Raw genomic sequence first — 20,064 nt, 5'->3', positions numbered from 1 at the left:
AGTGCCCACTTATTCGCTTCATTGTAAAATATGCGTGCATTTATTGCCACTGACTGGTCTGTTCTATTGTAATGTCATGCAATGTAATGCATGTCATATGGATTTCAGTTCCTAGTATTGTGAGAAATATGAATGGGAGACACAGAGCACAACTCAATAAAGCTGTGTGTCCTGAGGGAAAAGGGCAGCATTTGTCAGTCATGTCAAGAGGTGCCAGTGAGATCTCCAACCATCCTTAAACTATGCTTAAAGCAAAGGACATTACATGCACAGGAATTGCCTTATTGTGTTTAAAATAAAATGTATACCTTTATTTAACTAGGCAAGTCAGTTAGGAAAAAATTCTTATTTTCAATGACGGCCTAGGAACAGTGGGTTAACTACCTGTTCAGGTGCAGAACGACACACTTGTACCTTGTCAGCTCAGGGATTTGAACTTGCAAACTTTCAGTTACTAGTCCAACACTAACCACTAAGCTACCCTGCTGCCCCTGTTTGAGTTTGGCTAAAACAGTACTCCTCCACTGCAAGCAGGAAGTGTCCAAACTTGACTCTTAACAGAGCACATAGGTCCTACATGTGATGGATAATTGAGAACCTGGTTATTTTAGGCGTTGTTTAATTTCTTAACATGTACATCCTAGGATACATTACAGTATAGCAGCAGAACCCATTTCAATCAAATTAGCTTGTTAGGACTTCATTAAAAACAACAAACGCTGCAATAGCAAGGGTCTGCACTAAAGCATGTTCATGAAGCACCATTATTATTGAACGTCCAGACCACCTGTGATGTGATGTTCTGACACCTACAGTGCCTGTATCCATAAAGCATTTCAGAAGAGGAGTGCTGATCGAGCACCAGTTTTGCCTTTTCGATCATAATGTATGACGTTACTGGGGAGACCTGAGTGTTGAACAGCACTCCTACTCTGAGTTGCTTTATGAACACAGACTCAGATCTACTCTGAGAGGTTCCACTGAGCACTGTGTCTGTACAGCAGCATAACTTGTTTCCCAAACTTAATTTCATATCTGGTTCCCGGGACACTTCTTTCGGAGGCAAGGTAAAGCCTGCTTGGCTGTTCCAGGACAAGGGCTGTTTCAATTTATGGAGAATCTTTACTGGACTATCGGGAAACAGCCTGCAATCACTTGCACTGCAATGAAAAGCTCAGATGATCCCGTCTTTGGCAATAGTTGCTTTTATTTTGACTGTACAGCTTCGAGATATTACATTTCCCACACATGTCATATTGGTCTTCATAAGACTGTTTCATCCATCTGTGCAACTTTTATGGACGCTATTTCTCCACTTGCTGGCGCCCCTGAGAGATGAGCGTAAAGTGCGCTACCATCAGAGAGATGTAAAAAGCCAATGGAAATGAACTTCCTTTACAGAAAGGATGACTTTTAGAACAGGGGTGTTGTCCTGCTATAGCCTACAAACATTTTGCAGCATAATGCTATTGCAACAGGTTTAGGTTTCTAATAGTACATGTTGTGCCGTCTCATCCACCAGCCCGGCTCTCTATCTGGAATAGCAATTAGCCTGGGGACAAGGTTACATGTGATGCCATATCCAATCAATTACAAGCAATACGATAAACTTAACATGGGATGGTGCATCAAAGCTGCAAAGATCTACCTTGAGATGCATAAAACTTTTGCTCAAACCATACATACTACATGCCTTTCGCCCTGTTTGACACAGTCAAAGGCTCCACAAGCTTTCCTCCTTTCAATATCACCTCTATATCGCAATCAGAGATTGCAGAACCCACCACGGTGCTTCTATTTCCTGCAGCGGGTGCGGCGGCGGCAGGCAGTGACCCACTTCGACAGGGGTCATTATGACTGTTTATGTCTCTTCCATCCCGGGGCCAGCCCAGCTCCTGTGTCGCCATGCTTCGCCTGCGCCCACTCCCGTGATGGATGACAAAGTGAGGCAGTCTTATTGGAAAAAGGCTTGATTTACAGCAAGGCTGGCTGCCACCGGGCTAATGGCTTAATTTCTCTCTCTACTCCGCTCGGCGGCACGTGATGTCATCAGCCCCAAGGTCGTTTGTTCGTTGAGCCCCGATATGGCTCTTTGTTGTGGTGTCCAGAGGAGTAAGGAGGGAGGGGGTGATGTGCCTTTGATCAGTGCTACTTGCGAGACCATGTGTGTGTGTGTGCACTCTATGAGCTTTTAGCTTAATTACCTTGATTCTGGTGATTATTTATGTATGCAGTGCTTTATTATATACACTCTATATTGCGCTTGTGTTACAGTCACCCCCCACCATTGCCCCCTTCTGTTTGCCTTCACTCATTCACCCATGTTGAGTGGCTATTTGAACTCACTGGCGGCATGGCGGCCTACTACTCCCAGTCCCACCTACTTTAAATTAGTACCATCAAACAAGTAGTATGAGTAGTATATTCTCCGCATATATGATATCAAACATCTCTTAACTCACATTACACTGCAGGCGACAAACGATGAATACTCTTCTGGGATATTTGGTTTCTATTGACAAAGCAACTTGCTTTTGAGCTAACTACCTTACCTAATTGAGCCATCTCTAAAGGTAAATGGACAAGCATTGGGCCAAGGCACTCAGTGTCATTAGTAAGATTAATTTGAGTTTCCCCGCATGCCAGTTTTCCTCTTAGCTATTGATTATTTGTAATTTGGTGTCATTAGGTGTATCGGTAAACAGGAAAAATGAATGGAGTCTAGACAGACTGGGAGTGCAAACTAAGGAGGAATCATTAACTGGAAGGGATGGTGATTTAGAAGTGCCAATGAACGGCGGCCATTTTGAACTGCACATTTCATGTGAGCTCTTTAAACCTGTAATGCCTTTTTCCATAGGCATATACACAAAAATGTAGGTTACAGTAGCACACACTAGACAAGCATAACATCACCATCGTGTGCCATAACACTCTACTAAAGTATAATGGTAGCTTGTGAATGGTTTCTGAAACTTTTATATATTACATGTGTAATATACAAATTCTTCATAAAGACGGGTTGGCTGACAATCTAATCCAACCCTGTCCGTTTTGCCCCGTAGTTGCACAGGTGTCGGTTTTGTTGCTAAACAACCAGCCTGTCTATAAGCTTTATAACTTCTTCTTCATTTCAAACCACACTCTGTACCGCTGCCCTCTGTATGCCCTACAGGAATGGCAGCCATCTTTGATATGTTTGCCTTTGGTGTGTAAATCATTGTAATTGTTCCTTTAAATGCAGCGACTTCCTGCCTACTGGGTCAATGTCTCCCGTTGGGGTAACCCGACCTCCCGCCTTCCTCTCCCGGGGGTAACCATGATCCATGCCTCCCTGGATTCCTTGATCCTCTGTCCGTTATCCAATACCTTCCCCTTCCACTAGCGCAAGGCGGTACAACATTTAATCCCATCTTAAATCAAGAATGTAATTAAGAGTAATAAATTATCCAATTTTTATTTGAACGCACTTGGATTCTGCAGGCGGCCGGGAAACGTCCTAGACTTTCAGAGAGACAAAGACATTGGACACTTTTCAAGAGTGGGAATGAGCTCATGGCAAGTGTTATTCTAAAGCAGACTATTGATGGGCTGGGTCACGCACCCAGACCAAGACCTGGAGGAGTGGAAGGGGAAAACCTTGCTCTTTAGATTGATGCCTTGCTGGAATTTGGGTATGTTCAGACTAATGTTGGTTATGTGAGTCCAAATTAGGAGCTGCTTTGTTTATATAAACCCCTTACCTCTCTCTGGGCTCTTCGCCTATAGCCAGAGAGGGGTCATCCCATGGGCACTCACTACTCCCATCATTTTGAAGGCATATATATCTCCGTCTGTGTCTCTCGCATTCTTTCCCATTGAGCGAACGCACAATGCGGGGAGAAGGGCCTCAGAGCGTTGCTTCAAATCAAAAGTTCACCACACAAACACACACATGCATGAACAGTACGCACACACACACACTGACATGTGCATATATGAACACACATACACACGTGCACAAACACACTTACACACACCTCTCTCCCTCCCTCCACCCCAAAGCCTGTTGAGTACGACGGACCTGTCAGACAAGAGGCCGTTGGGGGACTTATGGAGGGAAAGTGCCTTATGGAGAGAATTCTGGAATGCACTAGCCTTTAGCGTAACCGGAAAAGCCGCCAAAAAGGAAAACACTGCAAACCTATTCATTATCCGTCCCGTGACACTTTTTTCCAACGTTGGGACTAGTAAAATATCTCCATACCTCCTGGGCCAGTGGTTACGTGTGCATTACCGATTGCGCTCTTGCGAAAGGGTGACAAAATCCCATCATACACCCCATCAACTCTCAGAGACTTATTATCTGTTAGAGAGGACTATAGGTTTACAATGTACACACTGTGGGCTGTGTGCCAAATGGCACCCTATTCCCTATATAGTGCACTACTTTTGACCAGAGCCCTATGGGCCCTGGTCAAAAGTAGTGCACTATATAGGGGAAAGGGTGCCATTTGGGAGGCATACTGCATGATGTTTTGACTGCCTGTATCGACACGCCTCCATACCACAACATTAGCAGAGGATTAGAAAAGCAACTGAAAAAAGTATGCTAAAGTAAGTGTAGCGTGAGTATGATTAATCCAAGTCATTGGAAGACATGACGTTACATTGAAGCTATTCCAAGGACACTATTCTAGAGTCACTAAGGTGTGTCTGAAAAGGCACGAGATTATCTAGTGCACTATTTTCACCCTAGCCCTATGGGCCCTAGTCAAATGTAGTGCACTACATAGGGCTCTGATCAAAAGAAGTACAAAAAAGGGTCTGAATAACACCAAAGTTGTATTTGTATTTGTATTTATTGTGGATCGCCATTAGCTGCTGCCTCAGCTACTCTTCCTGGGGTCAAAATTAAGGCAGTTTATACCATTTTAAAAACATTACAATACATTCCCAGATTTCACAACACTACTCCACCACTACCACATATCAACAGTACAAAATCCATGTGTACCTGTGTGTATAGTGCGTATGTTATCGTGTATCTATGCATATGTCTGTGCCTATGTTTGTGTTGCTTCACTGTCCCCGCTGTTCCATAAGGTGTATTTTTATCAGTTTTTTTATTTATTTAATTTTTACTGCTTGCATCAGTTACTTGATGTGGAATAGAGTTCCATGTAGTCATGGTTCTTTGTAGTACTGTACACCTCCCATAGTCTGTTCTGGACTTGGGGACAGTGGAGAGACCTCTTGTGGCATGTCTTGTGGGGTATGCATAGGTGTCCGAGCTGTGTGCCAGTAGTTCAAACAGACAGCTCGGGTGCATTCAACATATCAATACCTCTCAGAAATACAAGTAGTGATGAGCCAGGAGAGATTGACATGCATATTATTAATATTAGCTCTGTTCTGAACCAATTGCAATTTTCCTAAGTCCCTTTTTTTGGCACCTGACCACACGGCTGAACAGTAGTCCAGGTGCGACAAAACTAGGGCCTTGTTGATAGTCCTGTTAAGAAGGTAGAGCAGCGCTTTATTATGGACAAACTTCTCCCCATCTTAGCTACTGTTGTATCATTATGTTTTCACCATGACAGTTTACAATCCAGGGTTACTCCAAGCAGTTTAGTCACCTCAACGTGCTCAATTTCCACATGATTTATTACAAGATTTAGTTGAGGTTTAGGGCTTAGTGAATGATTTGTCCCAAATACAATGGTTTTAGTATGATAAATATTGAGGACTAACTTATTCCTTGCCACCCACTCTGAAACTAACTGCAACTGTCTGTTAAGTGTTGCGGTCATTTCAGTCGCTGTAGTAGCTGACATGGATGTGTTGCGTCATCTGCATACATACATTTACATTTACATTTAAGTCATTTAGCAGACGCTCTTATCCAGAGCGACTTACAAATTGGTGCATTCACCTTATGAAATCCAGTGGAACAACCACTTTACAATAGTGCATCTAACTCTTTTAAGGGGGAGGGGTGGGGTTAGGAGGATTACTTTATCCTAGGTATTCCTTAAAGAGGTGGGGTTTCAGGTGTCTCCGGAAGGTGGTGATTGACTCCGCTGACCTGGCGTCGTGAGGGAGTTGTTCCACCATTGGGTGCCAGAGCAGCGAACACGTTTTGACTGGGCTGAGCGGGAACTGTACTTCCTCAGAGGTAGGGAGGCGAGCAGGCCAGAGGTGGATGAACGCAGTGCCCTTGTTTGGGTGTAGGGCCTGATCAGAGCCTGAAGGTACGGAGGTGCCGTTCCCCTCACAGCTCCGTAGGCAAGCACCATGGTCTTGTAGCGGATGCGAGCTTCAACTGGAAGCCAGTGGAGAGAGCGGAGGAGCGGGGTGACGTGAGAGAACTTGGGAAGGTTGAACACCAGACGGGCTGCGGCGTTCTGGATGAGTTGTAGGGGTTTAATGGCACAGGCAGGGGCCCAGCCAACAGCGAGTTGCAATAATCCAGACGGAGATGACAAGTGCCTGGATTAGGACCTGCGCCGCTTCCTGTGTGAGGCAGGGTCGTACTCTGCGAATGTTGTAGAGCATGAACCTACAGGAACGGGTCACCGCCTTGATGTGAGTTGAGAACGACAGGGTGTTGTCAGGATCACGCCAAGGTTCTTAGCGCTCGGGAGGAGGACACAATGGAGTTGTCAACCGTGATGGCGAGATCATGGAACGGGCAGTCCTTCCCCCGAGGAAGAGCAGCTCCGTCTTGCCGAGGTTCAGCTTGAGGTGGTGATCCGTCATCCACACTGATATGTCTGCCAGACATGCAGAGATGCGATTCGCCACCTGGTTATCAGAGGGGGAAAGGAGAAGATTAATGTGTGTCGTCTGCATAGCAATGATAGGAGAGGCATGTGAGGATATGACAGAGCCAAGTGACTTCTGTTATAGCGAGAATAGGAGAGGCCTAGAACAAGCCCTGGGGGACACCAGTGGTGAGAGCACGTGGTGCGGAGACAGATTCTCGCCACGCCACCTGGTAGGAGCGACCTGTCAGGTAGGACGCATCCAAGCGTGGGCCGCGCCGGAGATGCCCAGCTCGGAGAGGGTGGAGAGGAGGATCTGGGGTTCACAGTATCAAAGGCAGCCGATAGGTCTAGAAGGATGAGAGCAGAGGAGAGAGAGTTAGCTTTAGCAGTGCGGAGCGCCTCCGTAGCACAGAGAAGAGCAGTCTCAGTTGAATGACTAGTCTTGAAACCTGACTGATTTGGATCAAGAAGGTCATTCTGAGAGAGATAGCAGGAGAGCTGGCCAAGGACGGCACGTTCAAGAGTTTTGGAGAGAAAAGAAAGAAGGGATACTGGCTTTACTTAAAGCCAGTGGCATGTCATTAGTAAAGATTGAAAAAAGTAATGGGCCTATACAGCTGCCTTGGGGAATTCCTGATTCTACCTGGATTATTTTGGAGAGGCTTTCATTAAAGAACGCCCTCTGTGTTCTGTTAGACAGATAACTCTTTATCCACAATATAGCAGGGGGTGTAAAGCCCTCAATCTTTTTATCATCCATTTCTCTCAGCCAATCATCAGTCATTTGTGTAAGTGCTGTGCTTGTTGAATGTCCTTCCCTATAAGCATGCTTAAAGTTTGTTGTCAATTTGTTTACTGTAAAATCGCATTGTATCTGGTCAAACACCATTTTTTCCAAAAGTTTACTGAGGGTTGGTAACAGTCTGATTGGTCAGCTATTTGAGCCAGTAAAGGGGGCTTTACTAATCTTAGGTAGCGGAAGGACTTTTGCTTCCTTCCAAGCCTGGTGGCACACACCTTCTATTAGGCTCAAATTGAAAATATGGCGAATAGGAGTGGCAATATCGTCCGCTATTATCCTCAGTAATTCGTAAGAAATGGCCCTGTCACCGACAGCCTTTCATTAATCTCAACTTGTCATCCTTGCAGTGGTGTAAAGTACTACTTAAGTAGTTTTTTGGGGATCTGTACTTTACTTTACTATTTATATATTTTTTTAATATTTACTTTTTACTCCATACATTTTTCCTGACACCCAAAAGTACTCGTTACATTTTGAATGCTTAGCAGGACAGGAAAAGGGTCCAATTCACACGCTTATCATGGCAACATCCCTGGCCATCCCTACTGCCTCTGATCTGGCGGACTCACTCAACACACGTGCTTCGTTTGTAAATGCTGTCTAAATGTTGGAGTGTGCCCCTAGCTTTCCGTAAATAAATAAAAAAACAATAATATGGCACCATCTGGTTTGCTTAATATAAAGAATTTGAAATAATTTGTACTTTTACTTTTGATACTTAATTAAGTATATCTTAGCAATTATATTTACTTTTGATACTTAAGTATATTTAAAACCAAATACTTTTAGACTTTTACGCAAGTATTATTTTACTGGGTGACTTTCACTTTTACTTGAGTCATTTTCTATTAAGGTATCTTTACTTTTACTCAAGTATGACAACTGGGTACTTTTTCCATCACTGCATCCTTGTTTATTCAGGTTGGGGGGTTGGAAATCCAAGAGTATGACATCTTGAATCTGTAAGCATAAACATGTTAAAGATGAATACCTGAATCTTAAGCGCAACAAATTTGTGACATATTAACAAATTGGATTCGTAACATAATTGCAAAATGAATATGATATCATAAACATTGCAACATTTCTAAAAAGTGCACTGTGCAGAAATCGATCTGCCATTTCCTGGTTGCAAAAATTCTAATTTCAGTTTATGTGACAAAACAACAGTCATTGTGTAGAGAATCATTGTACCATCTAAATCACTGTGACAGATCTTTTCCGTAACGAAACTTAAAAAGCATAGAAATAGCGCACATATAACAGATCTACCGCTTCTTAGAATTGCTTTTAATAAGAATGACAGATCTAGAACTCACATTTTTTATGTGAATTTGGTCAGGTGGCCCAAAAACATACATATTGTAGCTTTAACGCGTCACACGAAATGAATGATGTAGTACACAAAAAAACAGGGTCCGTTTTGGCTCGTGAGCACCACTTTCAAAACTACTGTCCGAAATTATACAAACATTTGAGAGTGCATCGTTAAGGAAAATGGTTTATTTGATCAATTTTCTTTTTTGAATAAATATATAACAGTGATCTGACTGTACAGGACCTTTTTCGCAGTAGCACCACATTCAACATAAAAACCTCTTCCACAATTTTTTCTGACATTTTGCATTTTTCTTTTAGCCTTCCTTACATTTAATTTTAAAAACGGGCCGTGTAAATGTAACACAGACAAGAGTGATTGATTTTTTTTGTGCATGTTTGAAACAGCGACCAAATTATTTTCTTGAGGGCATAAAGGTATTAGTTGCCTTGGGTGGCCAACCAGCACAGATATTAGCCGCTCTATCTGTCCTCACAGAGATAACATTGTCAGTCTAACTCACTTCATCACTCGGAACCCGATAACAACTTTAACCTAACCATCTCTCATTGTTTTGGAAGTTTCTGCTGCTTGTACCAGCATGCCATAGTTGCATGTCAGTCTGCAAGGAATTTTTATGTCAAAATCTTCTGTACCTTTAACGGAATGTTCACTTCTGAACTTAACAACATTAGTAATGAGATATTGACCTTACTAGTCAAGACTTGTGAAATCGCTGCATGTGACTATAAGGAGAATTCAGAAGGCAAAACTAGTCATGTAGCTTTCAGTGGTTTGCAGTTGCTCTGAACTTGTGATATGCATTTGAATGGAATCTAATAGAATTTTAGTGAATTGAAATTGAAATGAACAGAAATTCATTTCGTACAATTTAATTTATTTGAAATGAACTAAATGAAATACTCCCCAGATAAAGTATTTACATGGTCAGTGGAAATCTTCCTCCTCTTCCTCTCTCCTCTGGTAGGTCCAGGCTGAGGTGAGGTGGTGGCCATGCCTTGGCCCCTGCAGCACCCTGACACATTGAGACCCAGAGCCGTGACCCACCTCAGGAGACCAAGTCATCCGTCACTGCATGTCGGGCCCCCTGCGCCCCAGGGGTCGTGGCCTGCTGATTCCATCCATTGTTTCAGGGTGACTGCTTCTCCTAGTTGCATCAAATACAAAGGCTATTTACACACTGGCTCTGAGATGTCGACAGTCCTCATCTTGATTCCCATTAGCGTTACTTGTGTACATCTGATTTATTCTGTTTAAGTCTGGGTTTCATTGTTTTACGTTTTGTGAAAAATGACTTTGTTAAAAGCTCTAAATTAAAATGAAACTTAATTGTGATAGATTAGATGGACTAGATACAGTGCTTTCAAAAAGTATTTATTACCCTCGACGTATACCACATTTTGTTGTGTTACAGCCTGAATTCAAAATTGATTAAATAGATTTGAATAATAACAAAGTGAAAACATGTTTTTAGACAATTTTGCAAATGTATTGAATATGAAATACAGAAGTATCTCATTTACATAAGTATTCAATACATGTTAGAATTACCTTTGACAGCCATTACAGCTTTGAGTAGTCTCTAAGAACTTTGCACACCTGGATTGTACAATATTTGCACATTATTATTTTTAAAATGTCAAGTTGGTTGATGATCATTGCTGGACAGTCATTTTCAAGTCATGCCATAGATTTTCAAGCCGGTTTAAGTCAAAACTGTAACTAGGTCACTCGGGAACATTAAATGTCGTCTTGGTAAGCAACTCCAATGTATATTTGGCCTTGTGTTTTAGATAATTGTCCTCCTGAAAGGTGAATTTCTCTCCCAGTGTCTGTTGGAAAGCAGACTAAACCAGGTTTTCCTCTAGGATTTTGCTTGTGCTCAGCTCTATTCCGTTTTTTAAATATTTTTTTTACTCCCGATGACAAGCATACCCATAACATGATGCAGCCACCACCATGCCTGAAAATATGAAGAGTGGTACTCAGTGATGTGTTGTGTTGGATGTGCCTCAAACATAAAGCTTTTGTATTTAGGACATGAAGTTAATTTCTTTACTTCAGTGCCTTATTATAAACAGAATATTTGTATACGCTACAGGCTTCCTTCTTTTCACTCTGTCAATTAGGTTAGTATTGTGGAGTAACTACAATGTTGATCCATACTAAATTTTCTCCTATCACAGCCATTAAACTCTGTAACTGTTTTAAAGTGTTTTAAAGTGGTGAAATCCCTGAGTGGTTTCCTTCATCTCCGGCAACTGAGTTAGGAAGGACGCCTGTATCTTTGTAGTGACTGGGTGTCAGTGGTGTCAGTGAAACAGAATGGGTCAGCCGTGCTACTTACTGACTCATTTTTAATTAATTTGTAAAAACTTCTAAAAACGTAATTCCACTTTGACATTATGATGGGGTATTGTGTGTAGGCCAGTGACACAACATCTAAATCTAATCCATTTAAAATGCAGGCTGTAACACAACAAAATGTAGAAAATGTCAAGGGGTATGAATGCTTTCTGAAGGCACTGTATATCACTACTTTGTTGATTGATTTTAGCTTAGCTTAGCTCACTTATTACAAAGTAATAAATCAACACTGAAATTGCCACACACCATAATCCCTAAAGTGGCCCCACACAAACTTTATGTATTTTATATTTGTTGTTTACACAGCACTTTAAGCATATTTAATGAAGTGGTTACGAAGTGGCATGATGAATCCTCAGCTGGAGGAAATCTGCTATAATCACACATTTAGGCAGCGTCCTAAATGGCACCCTATTCTTTATATTGTGCATTAGTTTTGACCAGAGGCCTATGGACCCTGGTCAAAAATAGTGTACTATGTAGTGAATAGGGTGCCATTTGGAACGCTACCTTAGTTGGGAAAAACAGTCAGATGGAGGCAGTTTCCAAAATCCCCTAAAGAGGGCAGTCAAACATGGGACTTAGTTCACGTTGGCTTTATCAGAGTAGACAGCCATGTCACTCAGGAATGTGAGACTTGCAGTGGAATCATGAGGAGCAGAGAGATGAGGGGGGAATCTTGATAAGAAAGAGTTACATTTTCATAAACATTATGGTGCTATTTTCTTTAAAAAAAATGACATTTGTGGCAAAAAATAAGATTTGTGGCAGCCTCATTCTCCCATAATCTCGAAACACTTGATAAAGTCGATAACCAACCGAAAATTCCACAATATCCTTCTGTCCTCAAACCAAATTAGTAATTGATTTTAAGAGGAAGATAAATGATTCCTTTTGTGGCCGCCGGCTTTGAAATAAGGTGTATCTAGGGAACTCCCAGAGGATTGGGAGAGTGCATCTTTTGAGAAGGAGAAGTAGAGCGTGAGCAGGAACTAATCACTCCATTTAAGTGTTTGGGGCAGATTTACGCAAATCTCTTTTTTCCCCCTCAAATTCCAGGGAAGACTCATTTGTATATAGCTAGGACTTTCTCACTATTGAGTATCTTGGTAGTGGATAGTGGATATAATTTGTCTCTGGAGAGTCTCACAAAAGGGTATCATATAAATGGTAGGCCTATGTCTATAGTAGAAGATCATGTTTTAGTAAGTGTCAGCATATTTTCAGTCCCTCAAATTCCAAGCAAGACTCATTTGTATCTAGGCCTTCCCACTATTAAGCATCTTTGGTAGTGGATAGTGTAGTGTATGCCATTTTTCTCATGCTGGAGGATGCCACAATAACAATATGTCATATAAATAGTAGACCTCTTTCTATATATAGTATAAGACCATGTTTCAGCGTCAGCATATTTTTTGTCCCTGTTGCAGCAAGAGTAAAAGTAGCCACAGTTTGGGAGGGGTTGGATTTCAGTGAAGTGCATTTCAGCAGATATTTTATTAGTAGTGATGAGTTCCACATCTATACCACATTATGCTTCCCTGTATAACCTCAATTCATATTCTATTCTTCCAAAATAAAGAAAAATCCTCAAGTATCCTCAAACATTCTATTCGACACAACAGTTGATTTTGGTCAAACCTTTTTTTCTCACATTGTGATTCAAACCTGAGAGACTATAGGTCTTAGGCAAGTTTATAATGTATTATTCCAAGATATCGAAAGACAAGAACAAGACGATAGAGCAATGTGCTTGTTCATTTAGTGGACCTTCAAAGCCCACCTGGTCTGCTCTCGTCGGGGTTCGGACGTGACAACAACGTCCGTCATGCAGAGTAACCTTTTGGCCTCAGCAGCCTGCTTCCTTCAGCCACACCTCATACAGCAGCTGAGAAGCCAAAGAGCGAGAGATAGCGACCCTTCTCTGTTCTTACCCCCACCACCAACACTGAGGACGCATCACAAATGGKACCACATTCCATATAATATATGGCACTTTTGACCAGAGCCCTATGAGACCTAGTCAAAACAAGTGCCCCATATAGGGGGTAGGGTGCCATTTGGGACACAATCTGTGTCTGCATAAGCCCTTTCCACCACAGTCGGCGAGTCAAACAAAGTAATTAGTCAGTAAATACAGAGCTACCCAGGCGAAGCAGGGAAGGGGGCAGCCGCAAGGCAGGAAATCTACTGTGTAATTTTTCCCATCACTGTACTGTACCAAGCTGTACTCTCCTACTAACTGTCCGGGTTACTAACTGGGGTTTTGGTAGCACTTTACCTTGAGTTGCACTCATACCTGTGTAGTAGCCCTGTATTTACTACTCTTATAGGCTACCTGTAGCAAGGAAATCTGTAATTACTACTCTTATAGGCTACCTGTAGCAAGGAAATCTGTAATTACACTCTAGTTACGTAAGTGTTACAACGCTCTTTACCACATAATATCAATTGTGTGACAGGACCTCAAAGCATTGAAATGGTTCCTTTCTGTGTTCATACAGCAAACTGAGAGAAACTGGTCCTGTAAGTTCTTTTTATTTTCAAACGCAAAGAGATTCGTGGGGTTAGGAGATAAAAGTCTATGAAAAAAGACTCACACACATAGTGTGAATTAGACAAGTCGAGTCCTTTTTTGAAAAACAGCAGAGTACGGCAAAGCAATACCAGAGAACTTGCAATAGTTATCGTTACTTGTCCGTAGAGAGTTTGTGGTAAAACTGTAAACAGGACACTATTGCCTCACCTTATTGTAATTTTCCACAATTACAACAATTTCATTATATAAAAAAAAAAGAATGGTTTCCAGGGTGTTTGTTGTTTTAAAAAGACCCCCCAGTAAATACAGACATCGGCTTCTTCTCTTGGTACAAGTCCACTGCCAAGACAAGAGTATCTTCACCCTCTATAACTGTCCATGCAATGCAGCAGAGGGGGGAAAAGTGAAGGACTAAGTGTTTGTTTGTATTGGTTGAATGAATAGAGTATTGAAGTATCCACTGGAGAGCTCCAGTAATTGTAGCCAGAAGGGAAGTCCTCACAACGTCAGAAGTCCTCACAACGTCAGAAGTCCTCACAACGTCAAGTCGTCATCAAACGTAAGAAGTCCCTCACAATTCGTCCCAGAAGTTCCTCAACAACGTCAGAAGTCCTCACAACGTCAGAAAGTCCTCCACAACGTCAGAAGTCCTCACAACGTCAGAAGTCCTCACAATCGTCAGAAAGTCCCTCACAACGTTCCAGAAGTCCTCACAAGGCATGAGGGGGTTTCAAGGCCTCTCATAGTCATGTGGTGGTTCAGCAACAGTGGCTACTCAGACTGGACCACTTGAAGGAAATGGGGGGAGTTGGAAAAGGGGGGGGGGGGGGCCACCAGCCCTACTGACAAACAGTCAGGTGATGGTGGTATGTTTGGGCTGGGCACCAGCGCAATCGATATCGCTGGGTCACGGAAGAGTCACGGAGGGAGGGGCAACACTGAGAGATCCTGCCCCAGCGGTGGGGCTGGTTGGTGTGAGGGTAGGGTAGGGTAGGGGCACCAGTGGAGGTCAGAGCGATGCCCATATCCGTGCTGATCCGACCGCCATGGGACACGCCGTCCTCGGGAATACCTGGCAGTTCTGCTGGGAAAACAAACATGAGTAAAATTGAAAACAACACCAGTGTGTACAAGTTACTTTAGCAAAAAAAAACTGTGTAGTGTTACTTTAACTCCCAGAGACATGTACTATACATAAAGAATAGGTAATGTGAAGCAGTTGTGTTGTGTGCAGTGAAGCGGCACTACAATGGGGTGACATGTCGGGACAAATGGATTACACCTATCCACTAACTCTTAGATCAGTGTTCATGAAGGAAAGGGGAGGAGGAGGGAGGAAAAAGAGGCCATTGGTCGAGCAATTTAGAGCCGGCTAGAGTGCAGCAACTCTGCGGCTGAGCAAGAGAGCAGCGTGGCTGACCCATTCTGTTTCACTGACACCAGGGGACCCAATCAACAGGCGCTACTTCCCGATGGAGAGCAGAGGCTAAACGCCCCCGAAGCCWTATTTTCTCMTTCTTCTCTTTCGTTTRCTTTCTTTCTCCTGAGTTCCTTTACCGGTCCTCCCCTCAAAAGATGGCAACCCTGACCCCTCGGATGGATGTTAGCAAACCTCGGCCGAATAATTGGCGGAGAGGCTCCTTTAAACAATGGCCTCCAGCGGTGCTAGGGCGACGCACAGGGGTCAGTGAGGAAGTTCACCAAAGGATGCCTGAGGGGGTTTCTGGGTAGAGAGAAACATTTTGTACGGGGGGGGAAATAATCCTGTACGCTCGTTAATTTGTGGGCTCGTAATCGCCTATTGTCTGGGAAGGGAAAATGACGATTTTGCCCAGCCTTGGCTAATTTTGCGGAATAAGAAGAAAAGAAAGAAGGGGGCCAAACGACCAGGGAACAGTCCTTTCTGCAGTGCAGAGGGGTCCGGGGGCTTCTGCATGGCTTGCTTTGGATCCAAACTGACAGGTGCATTGTTTCCCAAGGACCCATAAGCTCGATAATCGCAAGGGGAAGAAACCGTAATGCTCCTTCTGAGGAGTCTTTAATTGACTTTGGTTCGAAGTAATGTCGCCGAGTGACCGTATTAGAAAAACCCGCCGAGTCTCGAGTCTCTCTCCGGTCTCGGCCGTAAGCGGCTCGCTTAATCTTCCCCATTCGCCGGGCTTAATGAAAATATCTTATGAAGGAACTGGAGCCCTTAATCAACTAAGAGGAGGGAAACCATTTTATGTCCCTCGTTAACAATAAATTCAATCAATGGGACGTAAAAGAATATTGCTCATCTCTTATGATTAATTGACCCCGCAATCTTTGAGAACTTTACCTTAATTAGCCACTCGATAAGGCCGAAATGTAACTGTGAGGGAGCTGGATGCCACCATCYCTCAATAGACGGCAGAGGAAGATTGACTCTTGGTCTATGTCCGTCTTACTTCTGTTCCCATAGGATTTCGGATGCCACCTCCTGCCCCATTAACAATTTTCACGTGACAAAGTCGTTAGCACTATGGTTTTCCTATGGTTTCTCATCGAGAATTCCCTTTGGTTGTTTCTAAACAAACATCAAATATGCACATCTGAGAAGTAGACTACGCTCTCTTTTTTTCGATGGTTGACCCTTTGACAGTGGACAGCCATAACAAGTCCTTTCCCACAGTGCGTGTGAGAAGCGGGAGCAATGAAAGGTCGTTATTGCTGTCCACATGACCAGTCAAATAAATCAATTGGTCACGCCACTGGCGTATACATATTTAATTTAGACAAAGTCAATTAGCTTTTGCCAGCCTTTTCATCCTGCTGCAATGTGGCAGTAGCTTAATGCTGCATTTATGTACAGTAGACTTTTCCTCCGTGTGTCCGTGCTAGCATACCACTTAGTATGCATGCCTTATACATTCTTCATGATACTGTGAGCTCGAAAAGTATTGGGACAGTGACACATTTTTGTTGTTGTTTTGGCTCTCTACTCCAGCACATTGGATTTGAAATGATACAATGAACATGGGGTTAAAGTGCAGACTGTCAGCTTTAATTCGAGGGTATTTTCATCCATATCGGGTGAGCCGTTTAGAAGTTCAAAAGTATTGGGACAAATTCACTTATATGTGTATTAAAGTAGTCAAAAGTTTAGTATTTCGTCCCATATTCCTAGTACGCGATGATTACATCAAGCTTGTGACTTTGTTTTGATTGTGTTTAAGATTATTTTGTGCCCGATAGAAATGAATGGTAAATCACGGATCGATATTTTGGAGTCCCTTTTATTGTAAATACGAATAGAATAGGTTTCTAAACACGTCTACATTAATGTGGATGCTTGATACTTACAGTGCGTCCCTTTAGGCTCTGTGCTTAAGTCCGCAAGGAGTCACATGTAGTGCCACTGTCCCTCCACGCCCATACCCATGCCCATCCCACCCATGGGCCCTACGGGGAGGGAAGAGGGACACATTAGAGAGTTGTGAGGATGGGGGAAGAGAAGGGGCACAGAGATAAAGAGGACAAAGACTTATTATTTGGGTCAGTGAGGTGAGGCAATGCAAATATTGCAATGTGACCGGTCACACCTGGTCAAGACTGTAGGGGGAGAGGGAGGGCAGGGGAGATAGGGTGAGTAAATTATACTGTGACAGGGGAGGGGGGAATGGGAACCAGTCAGGTCCATGGCGCGTGTTTTGAGGGACTCAAAAGTTAGTGTGTGTTTGTGTGTGTGTGTTTGTGTGTGTGTGCGTGCATGTGTGCATATGTGCATGTGTGTACGTGTGTGTATGTGTGTGTCTGAGACGTAGGAGTTAAGAGATAGGAGTCTTTACCAGGTGGTCTGATTCCCATGTGTGTCTGGCCGTCCATAACGAACCCTCCCATTGGTTGACCATCTGGGGTGTAGGGCCCTCCTCCAGTCACTGGCGAAAAAAACACAGGCCGAGACAGAAGGAAATGCTAATTAGAATATTGCATAAGTTTTAATTACCGGTGCGCCCCCAGAATACGTTCCCTCTCCCGGATTGGTCTGTCCTCATTATTCTCTCACTATTATCCTCTAATTACAAGATTATTTGGGAGGTAATTTTCTTCATCATCAGGCTTAATTACTAACAAATGACTTCGTATGTATTGGTAAGAGTTCATATCAAGTTGTCCTTATGGCTTATGCTGTGAAAGAGCAACTTGATATTAGTAAATAGATTACTGTTCTGGCAACTTGAACGTAATTACCTCGAAATACACAGAGATAAGTAACTTATAACAACACTTTGACTCATTAAACACGCCTTTAAGCGAACCGCTTAACCATGATTATAGTACGTAATTAAGGAACTACTTTTCCACCAGGTTACTATTTAATCCATCCACTATCGCTTATGGAACAATTAGTGGCAGAGGAAGGGGCTGTGATTCGGCTTTCTGTCTCCCTCATATCATAAAGTGTAGGCAGCCTCAGGTAGAGAAGCTGGTTCTGGTTACATGAGCCGGAGCAACAGTTCAAGCTCCTCGGTCCGTCTTTGAACTTTACAGAGTTCCCCTAATGCAACCCTAACCCCTAACCCTCATCACAGGTCATAAATTTTACAGCAGCTCCAAAACAAGGCATGTGCCAGGGGACTGCTCTGTCTTTAGCAGAGAGGGAGAGAGAGGAAGAGAGAGAGAGAGAGGGGGGAAAGAGAGAGAGACTAATGAAGTAAACCAAAGTCCTACTCAACACATTTTGTCTACTGTAAAAAGTTGTTTTTTTATCAAAAAGTTTTAATTCTGAAATTAAATTTCAATTTGTAAAAAAGCAAAGGTAAACAACTGGTCATATTTTAGCTTCAGTTTCACTTGCTCCTTGTTTGTTTTTAATCCAAGGTTAAACTTTCAATGGACTGGCTAGTCAAAGTGATTAGCGTCTTTGTCTGGGCTAATCCTCTGGGATTTAGTGGCCCTTCACTCCCGTAGTTAAGCCCGTCCGTCCGTTCAGTTAAACACATCGAAGACCAGAAGGGGCAAGACTGGAGATAGTAGCAGGAGAAGTTCACAACAGATTAATTTATGTTTTAATTCATGTAAAAAAGTTGAGACGTTTTAAGATGTATTTTTATCTATGTTGACCTGTTTACTTGACGAGTTCATATTCCTGCGTTGACTTGAAGTGAAACAACTTTACCACATGAATTGAAACCACTCAAATTTGACGGGAGACTTGCCTGCTCTATTGGACTGGTCGATCATGGGCTGTACAATTCTTCGTCTCGCGTTGATGAACCTGAAAGAGAGGGAATGAGGGAGGGAGGGAATGGGGGAGGGCAGTGGAGGAGAGAGAAGACAGCAACACGTTATAAATGAGGCCTGGCGAGCAGCATATGATTTCAATGTACTGTTTTGGGACCACAGAGGAAAAGCATTCATTCGACTTTGGCGTTACGAGAAGAAAAAAAATGCTCGCTGTCAGCGATGGTTGCCTGACGTTGTCCAGGCATCTGGTCTACACTTCACTAAAAGAACGTGGAAACCTCAACTTCCTCTCAAACTGTGGCTTTCAAAGAGAAAAATGGCTTCTTGGACAGTAACTGTGATTCTTATCAAACCAAACACCTAGAATATCTATGAGTTCATAGAAAATGGCCGCTGCTGGTGGAAGCATACACTTCTTTGATATCCACCAATACAGTAGACACTTGATATACTGTCTCTGAAAATGTTGGTCCTTTAAGTCCAAAACATTTCATGTCACAGCAAAATTCTATTTAGCTTTCCATTACATAAAATACACCAAGCACTGATTAAGTAAAGTCCTCATATACTAGTATAGATTTTTAGTGTACCATCCCCTTAGCACACATCCAAACAAAGCTCATACAACTAAATCTCTCTGCTGTGGGATACCTTAGGTGCATTACGGAATAGCAATGTTTGCAGAGAGTTGTCCTACATTCATACACGTCCCCTCTAAGTATAATTGTGCTCTTGAAAGCCATCATTCTGGTATGCATGATCCCTGACCTTTGACCCTGGCGGCCCCGTGACCCAGCGCCCTCGGCAGAGGAGCACTCTGGTCTTGCTCAGCCTAAAGCCTTGTGAACCCGCCCCGTGACCCCTGCCGACCCAGGGAGTGAAAGCTCAGTGGTTCCAACTTGATTTATGTCCCCCTGCCTTTTTACCCCTGGCGGGATGGTTCCATTTCATCTTTTTCTTCGGAAAAAAAGAGAGAAGAGAAAAGGGGAGGAACGGGTTTCCTTTTCAGGGAAACAAAAGCCACAACACTCCTTTCAGCAGGGCGCCGAATAAAAGGCAG

General features: G+C 43.0%; 1 protein-coding gene across 1 annotated transcript in view; it reads right to left on the bottom strand.

Moving 5' to 3' along the window:
- Positions 1-14,499: 14,499 nt before the first annotated feature.
- Positions 14,500-20,064, bottom strand: part of LOC111982380 (homeobox protein Meis1) — a 33,375-nt gene continuing 27,810 nt past the window's right edge. Inside the window, exons 10-13 of the mRNA XM_024013940.2 lie at positions 18,977-19,035; positions 17,606-17,695; positions 17,121-17,219; positions 14,500-14,877 (exon numbers count right to left, since the gene is read on the bottom strand). Of these exons, the coding sequence (XP_023869708.1) occupies positions 17,161-17,219; positions 17,606-17,695; positions 18,977-19,035 (208 nt within the window). The 3' untranslated portion in view covers positions 14,500-14,877; positions 17,121-17,160. The remainder of the gene's footprint in view (positions 14,878-17,120; positions 17,220-17,605; positions 17,696-18,976; positions 19,036-20,064) is intronic.

Source organism: Salvelinus sp. IW2-2015, linkage group LG21, assembly GCF_002910315.2.
Source record: "Salvelinus sp. IW2-2015 linkage group LG21, ASM291031v2, whole genome shotgun sequence".
In the NCBI taxonomy this organism is placed as follows: domain Eukaryota; kingdom Metazoa; phylum Chordata; class Actinopteri; order Salmoniformes; family Salmonidae; genus Salvelinus; species Salvelinus sp. IW2-2015.
This window is presented reverse-complemented; position numbering and strand designations above follow the sequence as displayed.